This window comes from Planococcus citri, chromosome 2, assembly GCF_950023065.1.
Source record: "Planococcus citri chromosome 2, ihPlaCitr1.1, whole genome shotgun sequence".
Classification (NCBI taxonomy): domain Eukaryota; kingdom Metazoa; phylum Arthropoda; class Insecta; order Hemiptera; family Pseudococcidae; genus Planococcus; species Planococcus citri.
This window is the reverse complement of record NC_088678.1, coordinates 39,563,653-39,582,710: the sequence shown is the minus strand read 5'-3', so window position 1 is coordinate 39,582,710 and position 19,058 is coordinate 39,563,653. Positions and strand designations below refer to the sequence as shown.

The following is a 19,058-nucleotide window of genomic DNA, read 5'->3' as shown; positions in this document are numbered from 1 at the left end:
TTCAAGATTGATTGAATAAATTAATAAAAAGCAAGACATATGGGCAAAAAATGATAAGATTTTTGAGAATTTTAATAAAAAACAGAACTTTTGGCAGGAAGTTTCTTTAAATTATTTGAAGAGGCTGGGATGGGGTTAAAACAGATTGAAATAATTTTTTGAGCTAAAATTTTCTAGATCTCTTTTTTTTTAGTCAAAATAAACCGATTTAGCTATTGGATGCGATAAAATGCAAACATGTCTTTTTCTATCCTTTTATGCCCCCACCGTCCCCGCCTGTTATCTTGAATGCTGTGACGATTCCAGTAGCAGAGCGATTTTTTAAAAGGGAAATTCGATTAATCTTTCCTGTCATCGAGTATCTTTTTCCTTGCTTTCGACATCTTCTTCTTATCGTTTTATCCTTTTCACGCAAAGAAACACTAGACAAGTTCTTGTAAATATTACCATTGAACATCAGCATGTCACTGGTTACAGTACGGATTTCGTATGTAGATCTTTTTTTATTTTGGTCCTTTGTCTTCGAGACCATATCCATATCTCTACATTGAATGCTACACACTACACTTGACTCAACACAGCGGTATAAAAATGCTTTTATAGCTCCCAGTAGGAAACCCATTTCGAGTTCTTCCGTTCTTTTTTTTTTACCAATTTTACCCTGTGTAATAAAACAAAAGCTCCACTTTAAAACTTGTTAAACTCACAGCCACGTGCAAACATTTGAAAACACATTTTTCACCAAAAAAGGCTAGTAAAAAAAAAAGGTAGGTAGACAGGTAAACTATAGGTAGCATTTCTAGTCAAATGCTATGCACGCCTAATGAGCTATTGATAAGTTAACTTGTTCACTAATATGAGTAAAATTAGGTGTACCTGGAAACAAATCGATTATGATAGTTGGAAGTTGGAAGCCTAAAGGTTTATATGTATCTATATGGTAGTTCGCATTCATGTGTAAGAGCAACTTCGTTCATTAGCCGTTGAAATTTCGCGAATAAGAGTACACAGCTTCAAACGCTTATTAAATCAACTTGAAGTAGTCTTGTTTATTCTCGTGCTCGTTTGAACTTTTCGTTGCGCGTTGAATTTGAAATTTTCTTTGTTTTTCACATTTCGAAGACGAGAGTGAGCATTTTAAAATAACATTGATTTTGTACCTATTTTTTTATTCATTTTTTTTTTTTTTTGGGTACTCGAACATCGTGTTTTTTTTTCTTCTTGCATATGCATCGCGTTTATTATCACAAATGTTATCTTATTTGTATATACGGTATTCGATAAATTTATTAGTTTAAGGTTTGTTCGGCATTTCATCGTATTTTAATGCGGTAGTTACTAGTTACCTATACAGTAGTCTCATAAACAGTGCGGTTATGATAGGTTTCGAGAAAATAATGGATACCTATTGACGCGATGGTGGATTTTACAACCCTTATGGTAAACATGCCCGCTACCTTGGTGATTTTTCTAGTCTTAAATTTAATCGCGTGTACATTTTGCAACGATATGATTAATTCGCACGTCTCGTCGACGTACGATTGGGATTCTCGTAGCTCTTCGGTCACTGCCACTTGTATAAATATCCCTAAGAACCTATCCTTATGCAATAATATCGGTTACGATCGTATGCGACTGCCTAATTTACTGCTGCATGACACCTTGACCGAAGTATCTCAACAAGCCGCCTCCTGGGTGCCTTTGCTCAACGTCAGGTGTCATCCGGATACTCAGCGATTCATTTGCTCTTTATTCTGCCCGGTTTGCCTGGATCATGCCATCTATCCTTGTCGTAGTCTGTGCGAGAAGGTGAAAGCTGGATGCGAGGTTCGTATGAAAGCTTACGGGTATCCTTGGCCGGATATGTTCGCTTGTTCGTCGTTTCCTCAAGATAATGATATGTGCATTACGTCGGAGTCGGCGTCTAATTCGTCCTCAGGTAAGGATTGTTCATTTCGATGTGTATTTTATAAGATTATTTGTAGTTGCTCAAATGGTAACATGAACGATGTTTTTGTATTTTTTTCCTACGTCACGTCCCTCCCCCGATCCTCCCTCCTTCGACAAAAATTATAATCCAATTTCAAGTACTTCTTCCTACCTATTTTTACGTAATATTTTTGATAAGTAGGTATGAAGATTTTTAATATTTTATTTGAAAATCTTCACGAAAGTAGGTGAAAATATGTACAAGGAAACTATCTTCGACAAAAAGTTGCATTTTTGGAACAAACATTCAATTATTTGTATTCCATTCTTTTTGATTACTAATTTGAGACATTTTTGATAGGTAATTTAAAAATCAGCGCAATACCTAACTAAAATAAAAAATGTAGTTTGAAATTGAATTGATGATTGTAACAGCCAACAGGATTTTTCACACCGATCTCGAGAAAAATTTCACTTCTGTTCAACAAAAATTATGTTTAGATTTTTTGGTTCTATCTTCAACAAGACAAGAAAATTGGTAGGTAGAAGTATTTTTTTTTTATGTCCCTCACTGTTGTTATGAAACCTGGGATAAAAAAAATCGTCATTTTTTCTCTTAAATTAAATAAATAAAGACTCGAATGTTTTGAAAATAATATATAGCACATATTTTCACGTCAACATCGAAAAAAGTCAAAAGAATTAAATCTTTAGAAGCTGTTTTTCGACTTGTCGAGTAAACTAATACTTCTTGTAGCCACCTAATGTTTCTTTGAATTCGCCAATATACTTAGAATACATCATTTGGAAAGCCTTTCTAGGTATTCTGTATTGATTATCTTGTGATTTGTGACAGTGTCTGTCTATACTTGGTATAAGTGTCTAATCATCTTTCATCTTGTTTGTTGAGCACTTAGTTAGTATAGTGACCCGTATTTCAACCCTTCTTCACCAATATTAATTCTTACTCCAGGTTGTTCAAGACCTGAATTAACTAAACGTTCACTCATAATTTCTTTCGCCACTTTTAGGAATGACATATTGAAATAGGTAGGTACCTACTTAATGATTAATGGGGCGAATTGACTTCTATGGGGAAGACTCCTTACTTTTATGTGCTTACAATTTTTTTTTTCATTTTTTGTTATTTCCATTTGTATTCTATTCCATAAAGAGTTGGTTTTTATGAAAAAAAAAAATTGTTGAACATTTTAGTCCATCCCCTCCCCCTTGATTGAAAATTAAGAGGTATTGTGAGCCTCCAAAATTTAAAGGAATTTTTTTTCAAAGTTCTGAGAATATTTTTACTGAAAATAGGTGCTAAATTTTATGCATCAGTATTCTTCTGAATAACCTTCTTTTCGAGAAAACATCACCCCTGGTCCCCAGGCAATATTGCACATATTTCTAAAAAGGTCTCCAAAATTGAAAAAATACCTAATAAAAAAAACTAGGTACCTACTTGAATAAAAGAGAAGTTGATAATGGTTTTTCAAAAAATTTCAATTTCAACGTCAGAGTTAGAACTCTTCCAGCTCACCAACTTCTTAAGAAAAAAACCTTGAACGACCCTTTCAGTAATTTTAGTACCTCTGCACGGTCGACCTCCCCTCTCATACTTAAGCTGAAAAAATCAAGGAAATAAAAATAAACATGGTGGCTTTCAATGATAACTTTTTTCTGAAAAAATTTCCTCTGCTCTCATAAACAATTTTGTTTTTCTTTTACAAAGTCCTCTCCCCCTGAAAAAATAAAAATTGAAATGGAGGACATTTTTAAAGAATTTTCTGGTGGAATGGCTAGGTTTTTTTCCAAAAACAGGGTAAATTATTTAGAGCAATTCGGATCAAAAATTTAAATTGTTTGAAAAACGTTCCTCAACTTTTATTTTATGCTTTACTATATATTTTTGGGATATTGAGGGCTGCAGAAGTTTTTTTTTTTTTTTTTGAAAGCAGACTAACACAAAAAATATATTTCAGAGGATTCTGTACGGAGAGTCCAGGGTCCAGGGGAGGTTTTATTCTTGAAAATGAGGTTTTTGTGGGATGATTTTTGTGGTAAAAATTGAAAATCTTTAATAATAATTGATGTGTAATACATTTCTTTTTCAACTTTGGCATCTCCCAGCACCATTTTTTTTTTGAACTGCGAGAGTATTTTAGATTGTAAAATTCAACGATGAACAACTTTTGAAAATATGAGCATAAAAAAGCAAAGCTTCAAAATAAGAACCACTTTAGGAAAAACTGATATTTTTTTAGCAGACTGTCCAACACATTTACCTATGTATCGGTCTAAAGTGTGTGTACACCAATCACACCATTGCTCTCATCTTAAAATAAAATCCCCTTCAAAGTTCATGCATTTTTTCCCAAGTTTGACGAAGTATTGCAAACAATTTTTCTGAAATGAGCTCAAGTAGAGAGAGACTTTTGGTTTTAACCCCCCCCCCCACCCCTACACCCTCTCGACTTCATTTTTCCTATCCAAGAAAATTTTAAGTAGATGTGTAACAAAAGTCTTGGGGAAAAAATCACTGAAAATAAAAAGAAGACTGAAAATTTCTTCTGAACTTCTCTCATTCATTTTCACCCATATTCAGATTTCCAGGTAATTTTTTTGAAATTTCATTTTTAATTTTTCAAGCAGCCAGTTCAGAGCACATTTAGATGGCCACATTTGAAATTTCACAAATTCAAAGTGGCAACATTTGGGAAAAAAATAAAAAATTACAATTTTGAAAACAAAAACTTCGTGCAAAAATTTGATTAAAATAGGTAGGTATTAAAAAGTAAGGTGTCCAATAGATGCGAAATTCTCTCTACTTTTGATTGATGTGATTTTGAAGCAAATAAGTTTCATATAAGTATGGCTTGCCAGGTTGAATCTAGCTAAAAAAAAAAAACAAAAAAACTTAAGGTGGTCACATTGGGGCACTTTATCATTTATTGCATTTTTTGGGTGAACGAATCATTCCATTTTTCGAGAGTTTCAACACCGATGAGTAAAACTTGTTTTTTAATTGTTTTGAAAATTTATATTCTAAATTATAAAAATTATTCCATTTTTTGGAAGGGGGGGGGGGGAGATGGGAGTAAACATTGGCTGGCAGTTTTCAAATTCTCACCATTCTTCTTGAAAAATGTTTCGCCATCAAGTTCGATCAGATTTTGAAAAAGTAAAAAAAAATTAAAGTACCTACCTAAGTATGTGAGTAAATTTCCGAATTCTGTATCGCCTCGATGCCTTGAATTTAGTTACATGAGTTTTCGATTAACAATGCCATAATCTGCTATAGTTGAGAGCCGACTGAAGGGTGGAGGTGGGGGGGGGGTCCGAGGGAGGAAGAACGCAAATGCCTACCTATACACCAACACACCTAAATCACTATTATAAGGCAGGATTTACTCAGACTAATTTAGGAGAGGAAAATTACCGGCTAGGTAATTTAAATTCTGGCTAAACTACATTTATATTCGCTCACACAGACAATATAGTTATAGACATGTAAATAGACCTACACATATGCGCTAAGTCTGCTTACGAACCCTGGCACATACCGCATCTTATGTATAAGACGAGAGAATGAAATAAATTCGGACGCTATTGCGATTTTTTTACCAGTATTAATGGTCTGCGAATTTCGTCGTATGCATTTACACGCTCTACAGGGTGTCCCAACTTTATTGGGAAAACTGGCATGTGCCATTATTAGTAGATATTTATTTGACTACCTATAAATGAATTTTTTTAAAAAAAACTCTGCATAGCACGAGTATAATCTAACTTCAAAGTGGAATGAGTTGATTAAAAAAAGAATCACCATCTAAAATGAGTAAGGTATTTTTGCAACTTAATTTCGAATCCCTCCTACAGCTGCTTCGAAATTTTAGATGAGACTATTGTTGAGCAGTTGAGCGATTAATGTAATTTTTCGTTCATTTCATCGAATACTTGGGTTATATTACCAATCTGAAATTTGAACACCCTGTATGGCATACTTAATTCCAGCACAGTGTAGTTTTTATTATGATCAGCGCTCCGGTGCGTGTGGATACTCGACGATCAAGATTTTTCTGCAATATAAATAATTCATGTTTAAAAAGCGCAGTTTGCATATGAGTTGTCTGAAAATAAGACTGACATGGACACCCGCATGTATTAGTGATGGCAGAAGGAGTACGAGGAATTAAAAATTATCATTTTAATGCGATGCTATAGCGAACGGTCATCTTTCGTGTTCCTACCTACTCTATAGGTAGTGTGTATGGTGTATGCTCGAGTACCTATCAGATACCTGGACCTATGAATAAAATGCATCATGGGTGTATATAGGTATATCTATACGATTACCTAGGCTAATACACAACTACGTGTACCTATACCTACCATTTGGGTTATAATAAATTCATTTATTTGCGTATGCTCAATTAGTGCGTAATATCTGCGGGTAAAAGCTTAAGTACCATGGGAAGAACGTGGTTTAACGTCTAATTAGATTTTTGTTTCGGTGTAAAAGTATTAATGATGGAAATACAGAACTCTACGTGAAATGGTTAATTCGAGCAACGAGTCAGCCGAGTGGTTTTGAACATTAACGCCCTATAAGCTGGCGTAGACATTTGTACATTGATAAGAGGTTGGTTATCAAAAGTGCAGTTTGAATTTATTAACGGTGTGTCTAATAATACCATAATATTTCCATGTAAAGACCATTAAGAGTATCTGGTTCGATAAAAAATACCCTGTAATCTACGTATAATTATTTAACCTATAGGTAGGTACGTCATAAGCCAGTTTAAAACGTTGGGTAAATGTGTGCATCGTGAGCCTTATCATAAGTAATCAGCGATACTTGGACGTTTGATAGTAAAATTTGAACTTGGGTTAAGCTTAATCAAAATTTAATTTGGGCAGCTCCGAATCAACACATTTTAACCGGATGTAAATGCGATTTTTTGACTAGGTTTTGAATTTTATGAATTGAAATTTCGTCATTCGATATTTTGGCATTTTGACACAATTGAGATCTGCCAAAAATCATTTCTGAGATATTCGACTGGAATTTTCTGGAACGAGAAATTTTCGGATTTAGCATCTCAAAATGAATTGAAAACTAAATCAGCTGTTTTAATTCAATTTTATGCCATCGAATGGAAATTTTGAAAATAATGGATTTATTCAAAATCCTGCAGAATGTTTCAGATTGCCAAAAATGCTTACAATTTGTTTTGGTTGTTCAAATTCGTGCAGTCGAGATCAATTTTTCTCTCCAGATGACAAAATGATCAGCCAAAATACTATTTTCACAATAAAATTTGGAATTGCGGATTTAAAAACATAACCTACACTTGATTTGCCCACGTGGAATTTAATGTTGGGGTCGGTTTCAGTAACTCTTGTCAATTTCTATAACTTTCGGAGGAGTTCGAAAAATATGAAGAAAAATGTAAAGCTTTAATTCGATTATAGAATGGCAAAATTTAGTTTTGGGAAGTTGATGTCAGATCACTACTTATACTGCAGTAGGTACTACCTACGTCTTAAGTATACAAGTAAAATGGGCGATGGGCCCCATCCTCGGATTTTGAAACCAACCAGCGAAAGTTGCGAAATCCCTGTGATAAAATTTTTAGATCGCCAAATCAAACTCCTTCAAATGGGGTAAAAGTGTAATTTCAATTAAAAATTTTCAACTCTGGGATTTTTCAACCGATTTTTTTTTTCAAACTCGCTGTGATGTAGACACAACCAAGGGTTATTTATGGTAATCTTTTTAATTCTTTTTTAAGCATATCTTTTGAGCAAAACGCGCATTTTTATAGCTTTTAAACGGAATTTTTGGTCATGGGAGGAGTTCAAAGATGCGAAAAATTACCTTTTTTCGCGATTTTTCCCATTTAAATTGGTCACAATGGCTGACAATTTTTTTCTAACATATCATCAAAGAGCCTCAACTACTCCATTTAGGTAATTCGAATTTGCACCAAAGGAGGAGTTGCGATAAGACCATTTTTTGGCACCAGCTAGTTATCGACTCAACCAATTTTAAAATGTTGTAATAAATGGCCCAAATACGAATCCGTGGTTGGTTAACCCAAAATGACCATTTTTTTGGGCTCCAGGGGTCCCCAAAGTTGTAAATAAAAAAATAATTTTAGGAACCACTGAGTATTATTTTCAAAAACTTTTTTAGCGTAAAATATCTGTTTGAACCCGATAAACGTTATGCGAGGAGATTTTTATATTTTCGACCCTTGGGGCAGAAATGGGGGGAGGGTTTCAATTTTTTGAAAATTGTGGAACCACCATTTTAGACCTACTCCTTTGAACCCCGCTAAAAAGCTTTTTACAAATTTTGAGCTCAATAAAAATTTTCGCTGATACTCAAAAATTCAATTTTCCAATTTTTCGTAATTTCGATATTTTGGGAAGCCCTGGAAAACTAGAAACCTGCGATTTGCGCCAAACGTAACGTTTTGAGGTATATATTCAATAATCTAGATGAAAAAGTTAAATTAAGCTTCCTGTATATTCGTAATTTTGGAACTTTTTTTAGAGCCCCACACTTTGGGCACCCCTAAAAAAGGCGTTTATGCATATTTTTTCAAATAAATTGAAGAATTTACGATTGAAACACACTAGCAAGTGCTCGATAATTTTTCATTTGATTTTTCCTGTAACTTTCAAAATTGAGCTATTTTAGGTCAAATTCTGGCATTTTTACTTACTTTGTTGAAATCATGAAAATGTTATTTTAAAGCCTTTTCGAAGAGTTAAATCTCAGAATTTGATCCAAAATAGCTCAATTTTGAAAGTTACTGGAAAACTCATATGAAAAGTTATCGAGAACTTGCTAGTGTGTATCGAATGTAAATTCTTCAATTTATTTGAAAAAATATGCACAAACGCTATTTTTAGGGGTGCCTAAAATGGGGGGCTCTAAAAGAAGGGTTCAAAATTACGAATATACAGGGAGCTTAATTCAACTTTTTCATCTAAATAATCGAATATAAACCTCAAAACATTACGTTTGGCGCAAATCGCAGGTTTCTAGTTTTCCAGGGATTGCCAAAATATCGAAATTACGAAAAATTGGAAAATTGGATTTCTGAGTACCAGCGAAAATTTTTATTGAGCTCAAAATTTGGTAGGATGGAGGTCTTTCAGATTCTAATAAACTGTAAATAGCTTTTTAGCGGGGTTCAAAGGAGTAGGTCTAAAATGGTGATTCCAAAATTATCAAAAAATTGAAACTCCCCCCCCATTTTCGACCCCCCCCACCCGGGTCGAAAGTAAGAAAATCACCTCGCATAACGTTTAGTTGGTTCAAACAGATATTTTATGCAAAAAAAGTTTTTGAAAATAATATTCAGTGGTTCCTAAAATTATTTTTTTATTCGCAACTTTGGGAACCCCTGGAACCCAAAAAATGGTCGTTTTGGGTTAACTAACCACGGATTCGTATTTCGTACATTTATTGAAACATTTAAAGAGTGGTTGAGTCGATAACTAGCGGGTGCCAAAAAATGGTCTTGTCGCAACACCTCCTTTGTAAATTTTTTCTTTATTTTATAATTATTTTTACAAAAAAATAGAATCTCGCCATTTTAGGAACCCTTGAACCGTGTTCGGGGTGACCTACGTTGCAAAAATTCATCTATAGACTAATATCAACTCGAAATACTTACCTACATAAAAACTTTCGATTTTGTAACTCATTTTATCAAAGCAAGGGTTTTCTCCCCATCTAAAAAAATACACTAATCACCGGTAAAAAAAAAACCAAAAAGAATGTTTGAATGTAAAAAAATTATTAGGCGTAAGATTTATTTTTTGAAAATAATCGCCCACTCCACCCCTCCCCCCTCCCATCACTCTTTTAAACAAAACAGAAATTTCAACCAACCGCAATTTTTTCGGACCAAACAAAAAGGTCTGAAAAATATAAAAGAATAATCATCACGTACGTATCTAGGTACCTACCCACTTAATTCACGATGAATTTTTAAAAATTAAAAATTTGACCTAATTTTTATAGAAAAATCAAAATTTAATAAAATTGAGATAGAGTGCCAATATTTGATTTATGATCTCATTTTTAACCATTCAAGTTGATTAATGAGGGTTTTGATGAGCACTCATACAGTTTCCAGCAGATTTTTCGACTTTCTTCTGTGTTGTAGAAATGCTGAATTTCATTTTGGCTCATTTTTTTTCGCAATTTTTCCAAAAATTAGAAAATCAAAAATCTAGTGAAGGCTTCCAAAGTGCTCAAAATTATCATCAACCTATTCGGGTGAACGAAAATAGGACACGAATCAAATTTCAGCATTCTTTCCCAATTTCATCAAATTTTAATTTTTTTATCATGAAAAATAAAACATTTAAATAGGTACTCAAAAATCGAAAAATTAAAATCAACTCGTGAAAATCTAGTTCTAAGGTGTATTTTTGGATGTTCTTTCTATTTTTTTTCATTCGGTCCAAAAAAAGTCTCTATCAGTTGAGATAGGTACCTTAACACTCAAAATTAATAATAATTTATCGCATGAACTAAAATATAAAAAAAATAACATATTATGCTTGCAAAAAAATAAAAATTTCAAACTGTTTTTTAGTTCATAATAAATAATGTTTCCCATATTCCATGTAAAATACAACATACAATTTTTAATAGGTTATATCTCCTTTTCTCAGAGTCTACAGATTTGTCTGTTTCACGAGAAATAGCAAACTCGATGGTCGTGACAATTACAAAGCCCATTTCTCCCAACCCCCTTTGACAGTAACCTAAGGACGGAACTGCAAACCATAAAAGGGAACTCGTGGAAAAAATGCTCGTGTCTCTATAATTTTATTTTACCTATTTTTCAAATTTTACCCATTTCTTTAATGTTTTTCCTTTGACTCCTAAAACGATTTGAAATATCAAACCAACCAATGGGATTTATTTCATTTAAAATCACCAGCGGTGTTTCAACATTCGCGTAAACTTGTTGGTTTCTATGGTCAACATTGTAATTAGGTTTACCGCAGAGTAATCAAAGCATGTACTGTACAAAATTCAGAGAGTTTTCAACCGACATCGACAGCTCTAAACCCCCATCAATAGTCTTTACCTACTGTTGATAAAATAAAACCCATCACCGTTATACATTATCTAATCCTTCCAGATTACACGTTTCTCTATTTTTTCACTCCATCACTGCACTGATTCCATAAGAGTAATGTAGGTACTATACATACGAAGTATTTATGTATACTTACGTATTTATGTGAAGGTACTTCCGTACTTCATACGTATCAGGCGAACAGGTACCTAGACGATAAAAAAAAATCACCGGAAGTGAAAAGGAAGTGCCTACTATACCTACTTAACATTAGGTACCTACTACCTACCTATATTATATGTACTTAATACACATACAATTTACTGTAGCTATTTCATTGTACTAAAATTTAATGCTACAGTTAATCTTGCTAGAGCTCGCGAATCGTTTGAATTAATAATTTTCAATATGTTTTCGCAATCTGTTCATTAAATAGTGGACACATCGTTAAATTTTATTTTATAGGTACTAAAAATTGTTCGTACGAGAGTCGCCCTATAATAGCCGGATTTCCTCTCTAAAATTTTCAGCATGTTGTGGCTGAAAATGGACCAGGAAAAGGTGGAAAAAGGCTTATAATTTCGTTATAATCTCCCCTCCCTCACCCCACTATTTCAAATAAACGTATCTAAGCAACTTGAATTCAAGTGTTTGATCTTCAAGAACTGGGAAACTGTACTTAACATCAAAATCAAAACCTAAAGTTGAAATATTCAAACGAAGCCAGGTTAGATACGCTCTTCAATAAATCGAATCATAAAGGGCGAACGAAGGCAGTGGTCAGGTGAATTTTTATTAAACGAAATTCGACTAAAAATCCACTCCTGTAGGTGGGCTATCTAGTAAATAGCATTCAGTCACGAACGAAATTCGCATTCGATATGACTGCTAATAATCACATAATCAGCTTGTAAAAATGTCAAAATGTCACATAAAAGCGACGATATTCCCATGCTAACTATAAGTAATTGAATATTCGTTGTCAGATTTATGCTCTAGGTAGGTAAACAGCTAAACACAAACAGTATACACTTTACTCATTATCGATAAGTGACTCATTGACATGTGACAAAACTAAAATCACGATTCACGTATACCTACTTTACATATTACAGAGGTTAATACACTAATTTAATCACACCGGTGTGTTTCTGTTTCAGAGGAAAAATGTAAAATTTGCGAACAAGTTAATACGGTGGAAAATATCCTAGATTATTACTGCCAGTCTGCTTTTGGTAGGTATAGTTTGCTTTGTATTCGCAGATGTGCTTGTTGTATAAAGATACAAAATGTTGCGTTGCTCCCCCTTTGGTTGTTTGGTATAGATGTTGGGTACCTCTCTACCATATTCCTGGAACCTTCATTTGTATACGTACAATACGAAATTTCTAAAATCATTTACACCCTCTCAACGCAAAGCAGTAGAGCACGATAAGTTATCGCACACACGTGCATTTAAGCTTAAAACACACGTGCGGTTTGTAATGATAATCGATTTAATGTCAACAACACTTGGGGGTTTAAAGCTTTATAACGAATACTTACCAAAGTCAATACCTACCTACGAATTCGATTAAATGTAATATCAATATCTAATAATCGACTTTTTGTGTACTTACTCTTCTTATTGCAGCGGTGCGAGGTAAATTGAAAAAATACCAACATAATTTATTCATTTTCAAGAAAGTCAAATTATTCAAAACGAACAACGAATTGAAAAAGGAATTCAACGGTGAACAGTTCCATTTCAATTTAACCGAAGAGTGTTGTAGGGAGAAATTGAAACTAGATCGAGGCACGTATTTTATAATGGGAAATTACCAAGATGAAAAGCTCGTTCCTACTTTCATCATGCCTTGGGTGGTGAAACAGTCGAAGGTAAGTACCTACTATTTCACGGATCACATTCCTTAAACTTACTTATTTAAAGTTGAATTTTTCTGAGATCGTATTAGTATGTAAATAAAGTTGAACGAGTTAGTTTCTCTCCTTATGCCTTTAGAATGTTGTCAAAGTTGATTTTTCGACTTGAAAAAATTTTCAGGAGATGAATTTTCTTTTAAAAAATGAAAAAATAAAAATAACGAAAATTGTACACGAAGGTGTGAAAAATTTCCCATTGAATAGAAAAAAGTTGCAAAATTTTCAATTATTTCGTAGCCGAAAAAAGAAATTAAAAATTGAAAAAGGGTCTTCGCAATTTATCAATGAAATGTCTGAGAGAGTGATCTAAGAACTTTTTGAAAAAATGTAATCAGACTGAGCACTGAGCTGGTTAAATAAATTTTTTTGATGATTTAGCCTTATGACTGGTCATTTTTACATCCATAGGCGTGATTCAGGCAGTGATTTTTCATTTAAAATATTCATTCAAAACATCATTAGGTATAGGTACATTAATAAAATTCAAGTCCAAGACTAAAATGAGAAAAAAACAATGCAACGATAAGTTGATGTCGTTATATAAATCTTGTCATTGCAGTAGGAAAAATCCATTTTTTTCTAATGATATTATTAAATTACATATTTCATGATTTTTTTACTATTTAGATATTATACGTAGGTTAGGTATTAAATTTTTTTTTAATATTTTTTTTTTGTATTTTTGAAATTTTTTATTGAAGGACGTTTTTTCAACGCTATCAGAATTTCAATTCTTGTGCATTTTTATAGAAGATATTTATTTTTAGAATTTTCTTCGACAGACAAGTATTAGGTTTTGGTATGTTTGAGCAAAATTCTAAAATATCAAATTGTTTTTATATGAAAAAAAAAAAAAAAAATAGCAAACGGTAAATAACAGTCTAACAGAATACTTAGTTTGAAAACATTTGAAAAACTCCACAAAGACTCAACTTTCATCAGGTCATTTCAGAATCTGAGCCAAGGGATGATTTAACTCCTCCTTCTCCACCCCTAAAAACAAAAACTCAACGAATACAGAGTTAAATAAATTCATATCGAAAGTTTTCATATGTACAATAATAGTCTCACTTCGATGTTCGCAGCCGTTCAAAAAATCCATCAGAATGCTCAAGACTATCAACTGTACAAATCCGGATGCCATAACTCATTCAGTCATCGAAACCACGCCTAAGGCTCCTCTCTCTCATCGTAAAGGTTCCAAGAAACAATCTAAAAAGACCGAAACTTCCCCATCTTCGTCAGAGTCATCTACATCTCAACCGAAATCCAAGAAAAATCGTAAAATACCAAAATAATCTCTCGTTTATGTGTGTGTTATTTTTAAAATTACGCTACTTCTTTATGTAAGTACCTAGACCTACGTATGTGTATTTGTATTTCGCGTAATAATATTTTTATAATTTTTTACTCGTCATTTTTTTTAAGTAGGTATTTTATATGGTATCAGAATCGAGCCATAAGTACAAATTTGCATACCTTTTTATGCGAAAAAAAATTCAATTCAAAAAATAGTTCCATTTTGTTTGCTCAAGCATTTTTATAAATAAGATTGTAGTATAGTTTAGGTAAAAACAATTGAGCTCATAATCAGGCCTAAATTTTAGTTTCCAAAAGAGTGATATACATTGTACATAATTATGTATTTAACTGACACTGCCCAATTTTATTCTTCTAATGAATTAGAAACATAATATGTAGCTTCTTGATGAGATCCAACTTACGTTCTACAGACACATCAATCTCAATCAAACAGCTTTTCAGAAATTGACGAGAAAAAAAAGAAGAAAAAAAATACAACACAACTATTTCACTATACGAAAGTTCATCTGATATCGAAATTTATTACACACGAAGCAATGAACTACGAAAAAACAATTTGGTATGATATTTTCATATAAATTAAAAAAAAAAAATGTTTCTAATACTGTAAAATAAATAACAATATAATATTTTCATGAACTTAGTAGTAGGTAAATTTTATACATACTAGTCAACTTCGCTTGGAAAATATACACGTAACGACAGACAAAAATCAAATAAAAGGGAGAAAAATATAAACAAACCTTCGTATAGAGGGACACGACCTTCTAGCACGCATTTCTTTAAATATACATAAAAAAGAGAAATGGAAAGGAAAAGGGAAAAAAATACACGAGACGAAATTTGACTTTGATTAAATGAGTATTAATAGCTTAGAAGCACACAGCGCATACAGGAGCTTTTTTCCCATAAACTTAACAATAACACGTCGTTTTTTTATATTATGTATATTACGTATATGTATATTATGTCGAGAGAAAAAAAAAACAAAAAAGATACGAAATAAATAATACTTTGATACGTATATGGTGACATTTACATTTACAAAAACAAAACAAATACGTATTCGAGTCAAAACAGGAGACTGGACGGTAAATACATTCTCCGGGGCAATCAGATCCTCACCAAGTATAAATTCTACGAGAAAAGCAGTCTCTTATATAAATAGCAACATGGTAATTAACCTTCTAAAAAAAAAAAAATATACACATAAATAAAAAGAGGGGAAAAAGTCAAACTTCTTAGGAAAAGAAAGAAATACCTTTACAAACAACACCAAAATTTACACATAAATCTTCGGTCCACGTTGGAAGATATACGTGGTCGTAATATTATTTTCGGGGTATACAATACCGATACATACATCTCCGATGTAGAATCAAACCAGGATAGAATAACACGCGAATAAAAATTATCACAGACAAAGGTCTGAAAAATTCTCTCTGTAGGGGGGAAATTTTGGCGTTGTTAGTCAGTCTTGGTACCGATTCCAGCCAACGTAGCTGCGTTCAAATAAGATAAATTTAAAATTAAAACAAAAAAACAAAGATAAAAGTCGAGCTTTTTTGTCAAATATTGCTTAGCTAACACCTAAGTAGCTTGGCCTATAGCTTAGAAGACAAAAAAAAAGGGGGGAAAGGAATACGATGATACGCGTAGGTATATAATATAATAGATTAAATAAATATTAAGTATAATCGTATTTTTTTAATTTTTTTTTTTTGACTAAAACAGGAACTTTTTATCCGGGGGTTTCGGTGACCGAATCGATTTTAACCTGAAATGCATAATATAAATTGGGTTCGATGATCTATTTGGTTCGTGGTTATAATTGCAGCTTAGTTAATTCGCGATTTACCTCGTCTTCGTTTTGCTTTTCAGAGGTTGGTAATTTTACCTTTACAGAATTAGGTAAAACAGGAGGGCCACGAGGTTGGCTTTTACCATCGCCAGTCGTATTGTTATCACTACAGACAACCTCGAGTTTGCGATTCAATATACCGTCTTTTTTGGGCGGTATTATGGGTTTATTTGGTGGTACAGGCGGAGGTACACCTCGCCCTAGAGGTATCGGTTTCCGGGCTACTGTACCAACAGTCATTTCACCGACAACGCCTCCGCTGTGATTTTTAACTATCGGACTGGCGCTTAGTTTCGGATGAGGTGAGTTGTTAATGGTAGCTGAACGTACCGGAGCTGCTGGAGGGACACGACGTTCTTCCTGTGGAAAATTAAAACGCAGGTTTTAAGATTAGCTGGCTCGAATGAGGCACTATTTATATTCGAATACAGTCGACGTACTTGTGGAGGTGGAGAAGCGTATTGACTCGAGTCAACTACTTTACCACCGACAGACGGTGGCGTATTTGGGGCCATCGGGGAGTACATTACGTAACGTACGTGATGACCTGGGCTTACTGATCTCGCTATACCAGTCACTGAAACGAGAAAATATCGCGTTAAAAAACAACGATTTCAATTCTAAACGTAAATAGCGTAATTTCGAAATAATCTGTGGCAAATTGTCAAATTTACGATCAAAACGCATGTGAACAAAACAAGTGAGATTTCCAAGTTTTTACGGCGGTTTGGTTAGGCAATTTTATTAACACCGCTGACACGCATCATTTCTAACTGAGAATTGAACTCCAAGTTAGAAAAGTACATAACACTTCTTCTTTGTTCAAATCGAGTGTATTCAACTACTTGATATTTGTCATCAATAATCAAGCAACTGTATTTCTCGAAGCAATACTTAGTCTTCCTAAAGGTCAACTTACTCGGTCCGGAAACTGGTACACTGGATACAGTAGCAGTTGGTTGGACAACTTTAGCAATACTGGTCATCATAGGAGTGACGCTGTGCAAACCAGCCGACGACGCTGTAGGTACACCGGATGAACTACCATCAGTTCCATCTACCAAAATAGTACATAAAACGAACGTGTTACTTACACGTTGATTCGTTTGATTACGTCACGCAATAGAAATTACATTACCTATCGACGTAGATATTGGATTAGGTGTAGAATTTCTATCGTGTTGTAGCTTTAAATCAGTTAATTGTTGTCGTAACAGTATATTCTCTTTTTCACTTCTTTCTAATTCACCTTCTAATTCTTTAGATCTGAAATAAAATACGACGATGAGCGTGAATCCGAAATTTAATATTTTTAATATCATTATCGCGGTAAAGATAAGCGGTCAATTAGGTATAATGTCATGTTCGTGTGATACGTTGCTCTTACACGAGTTGCGCTTTCGAACTTTGTAATCTTTTACATACGTCTCGTTTTGTAATTAACTAATTACTTACCTTTTTTCTTGTTTAGATAAATTCATTTTTAACTGCTGCGTTTCAACGAAAAACTGAGCTAGCTGTTTCTCTAGTTCGGCTTCCATTTGTAATGATTTTTTACTCTCTTCTTCTAAGCCTTCAGCCATAGCGTCAACACGACCTTTTTCTTCGGCCAATATCTGTGCAAAATAAAATGTAAATATGTTTTAAAAATTCCATACAACCTGATTATTCATTATTGGACAACTCACTTGAGCTAAGTCTTCAGAGCGTTTTCGTTCTTCGACATATTTCATTATAATTTTCTTTCGTTCGGCTAATAAAAATAAAACGATTTGTTTCTGACGATTTCTTTCAGCTTCGAGGATTTCGTTCAACTTTAGATACTCTTTCTCGAACCTTTTCCTATTTTGAATTTCAATTTCCATTTCCTGAACAAAAAACATATTTCGTTAAAGATATATGTATAAGTACTTGAAAAGAGACCTTCTTAGATTGATGTACATACTTTTCTATGCCTGATTTCAGCCTCTTTTAAAACTCTGGCTACTCGAGCTTGAGATCTTCTTTGTTGCGTAACTAAATTTTCCAGCGAATTTAGCTGCTGATTAACCAGTAAATACATTTCCGAGCTATCTCTATTATGGTCAATAACTGCGAAGCTATCCCGTTGTAAAGCTGCCAAGGGTTCATTATTATCGTTTAATGAGTGATGTCTATTCTGCACCAGATATTGTTTAATTTTTTCAGACTGAAAACAGAAAACGAAATTATATACAAAAGAAATTTTCATAGAGGTGTTTCCTCGATAACTTACTTTAAGCGTAGCTATAACTATATCTCTGGCTTGTAATTCTCCTTCAAGGTAGGTGAGTAACTTGAGTAAATCTGTTTTACAGAACTCGATTTTTGGATTACGCTGCAAATGTAAAGAGGATTTTTAGCAAAATACAAGGTACTGATACTACGCAGTAATGCAAAGAACTTACCTTTAAAGTGCTAACAGCAGTTTTATCGAGACTTTCAAAGTTCGATTGGTTTTGAGATTTCTGCTGCGTTTCGCGATTCATATTGCAATCTGTTGTATTCGCCATGGCTATTGTAGTGTTTATTTTAAAACAATCACAAAAGCAAACTTATCACTGAAGTACCACGTACTAACTCCGCAGATTTAAAAGATTTATAGGAGGCATTTTCTAGACGTGAGATGAAGGTTACTCGAATACAAACAATGCACTAATTGCATGAGACGATAAGCAGCGAAAAAGCAAAAGAACTTTGAGATAATTTGCTGTTCGACATGACAATTGACAATTTGAATTGAAAATTGTGTTGAAAAGTTTTTCTTTCTTCAATCACAATTTTTTTTATTTTTAATGATATTCCGATTCGATTTCGAAAATCGATAGGTCGTTTCATTTTGTGTTCGCTGAAAAAAATGGGTCCTGTTCTGGGATTATCGCTGAAAT

General features: G+C 33.4%; 2 protein-coding genes across 2 annotated transcripts; one reads left to right on the top strand and one right to left on the bottom strand.

Moving 5' to 3' along the window:
• Positions 1–1,005: 1,005 nt before the first annotated feature.
• On the top strand, positions 1,006–14,930 carry LOC135835737 (secreted frizzled-related protein 5-like). The gene is made up of 4 exons (XM_065350143.1): positions 1,006–1,939; positions 12,206–12,280; positions 12,679–12,923; positions 14,054–14,930. The coding sequence occupies exons 1-4, from the start codon at positions 1,417–1,419 to the stop codon at positions 14,264–14,266; spliced, it is 1,056 nt and encodes a 351-aa protein (XP_065206215.1). The 5' UTR covers positions 1,006–1,416; the 3' UTR covers positions 14,267–14,930.
• On the bottom strand, positions 14,777–18,967 carry Naus (Nausicaa). The gene is made up of 10 exons (XM_065350142.1): positions 18,579–18,967; positions 18,407–18,508; positions 18,098–18,340; positions 17,841–18,020; positions 17,608–17,768; positions 17,291–17,418; positions 17,072–17,209; positions 16,593–16,729; positions 16,150–16,512; positions 14,777–16,068 (listed from the first exon to the last, which is right to left on the bottom strand). The coding sequence occupies exons 1-10, from the start codon at positions 18,681–18,683 to the stop codon at positions 16,033–16,035; spliced, it is 1,593 nt and encodes a 530-aa protein (XP_065206214.1). The 5' UTR covers positions 18,684–18,967; the 3' UTR covers positions 14,777–16,032.
• Between the last annotated feature and the right edge of the window lie 91 nt (positions 18,968–19,058).

Coding starts and splice junctions, on each gene's coding strand:
- LOC135835737 (XM_065350143.1), top strand. CDS start 1,417: ATGGTGGATTTTACAACCCTTATGGTAAACATGCCCGCTACCTTGGTG. Junction 1,940..12,205: donor GGCGTCTAATTCGTCCTCAG/GTAAGGATTGTT, acceptor TTTCTGTTTCAG/AGGAAAAATGTAAAATTTGC. Junction 12,281..12,678: donor TTACTGCCAGTCTGCTTTTG/GTAGGTATAGTT, acceptor TTCTTATTGCAG/CGGTGCGAGGTAAATTGAAA.
- Naus (XM_065350142.1), bottom strand. CDS start 18,683: ATGGCGAATACAACAGATTGCAATATGAATCGCGAAACGCAGCAGAAA. Junction 18,509..18,578: donor CTGCTGTTAGCACTTTAAAG/GTAAGTTCTTTG, acceptor TTACATTTGCAG/CGTAATCCAAAAATCGAGTT. Junction 18,341..18,406: donor TAGTTATAGCTACGCTTAAA/GTAAGTTATCGA, acceptor TTCTGTTTTCAG/TCTGAAAAAATTAAACAATA.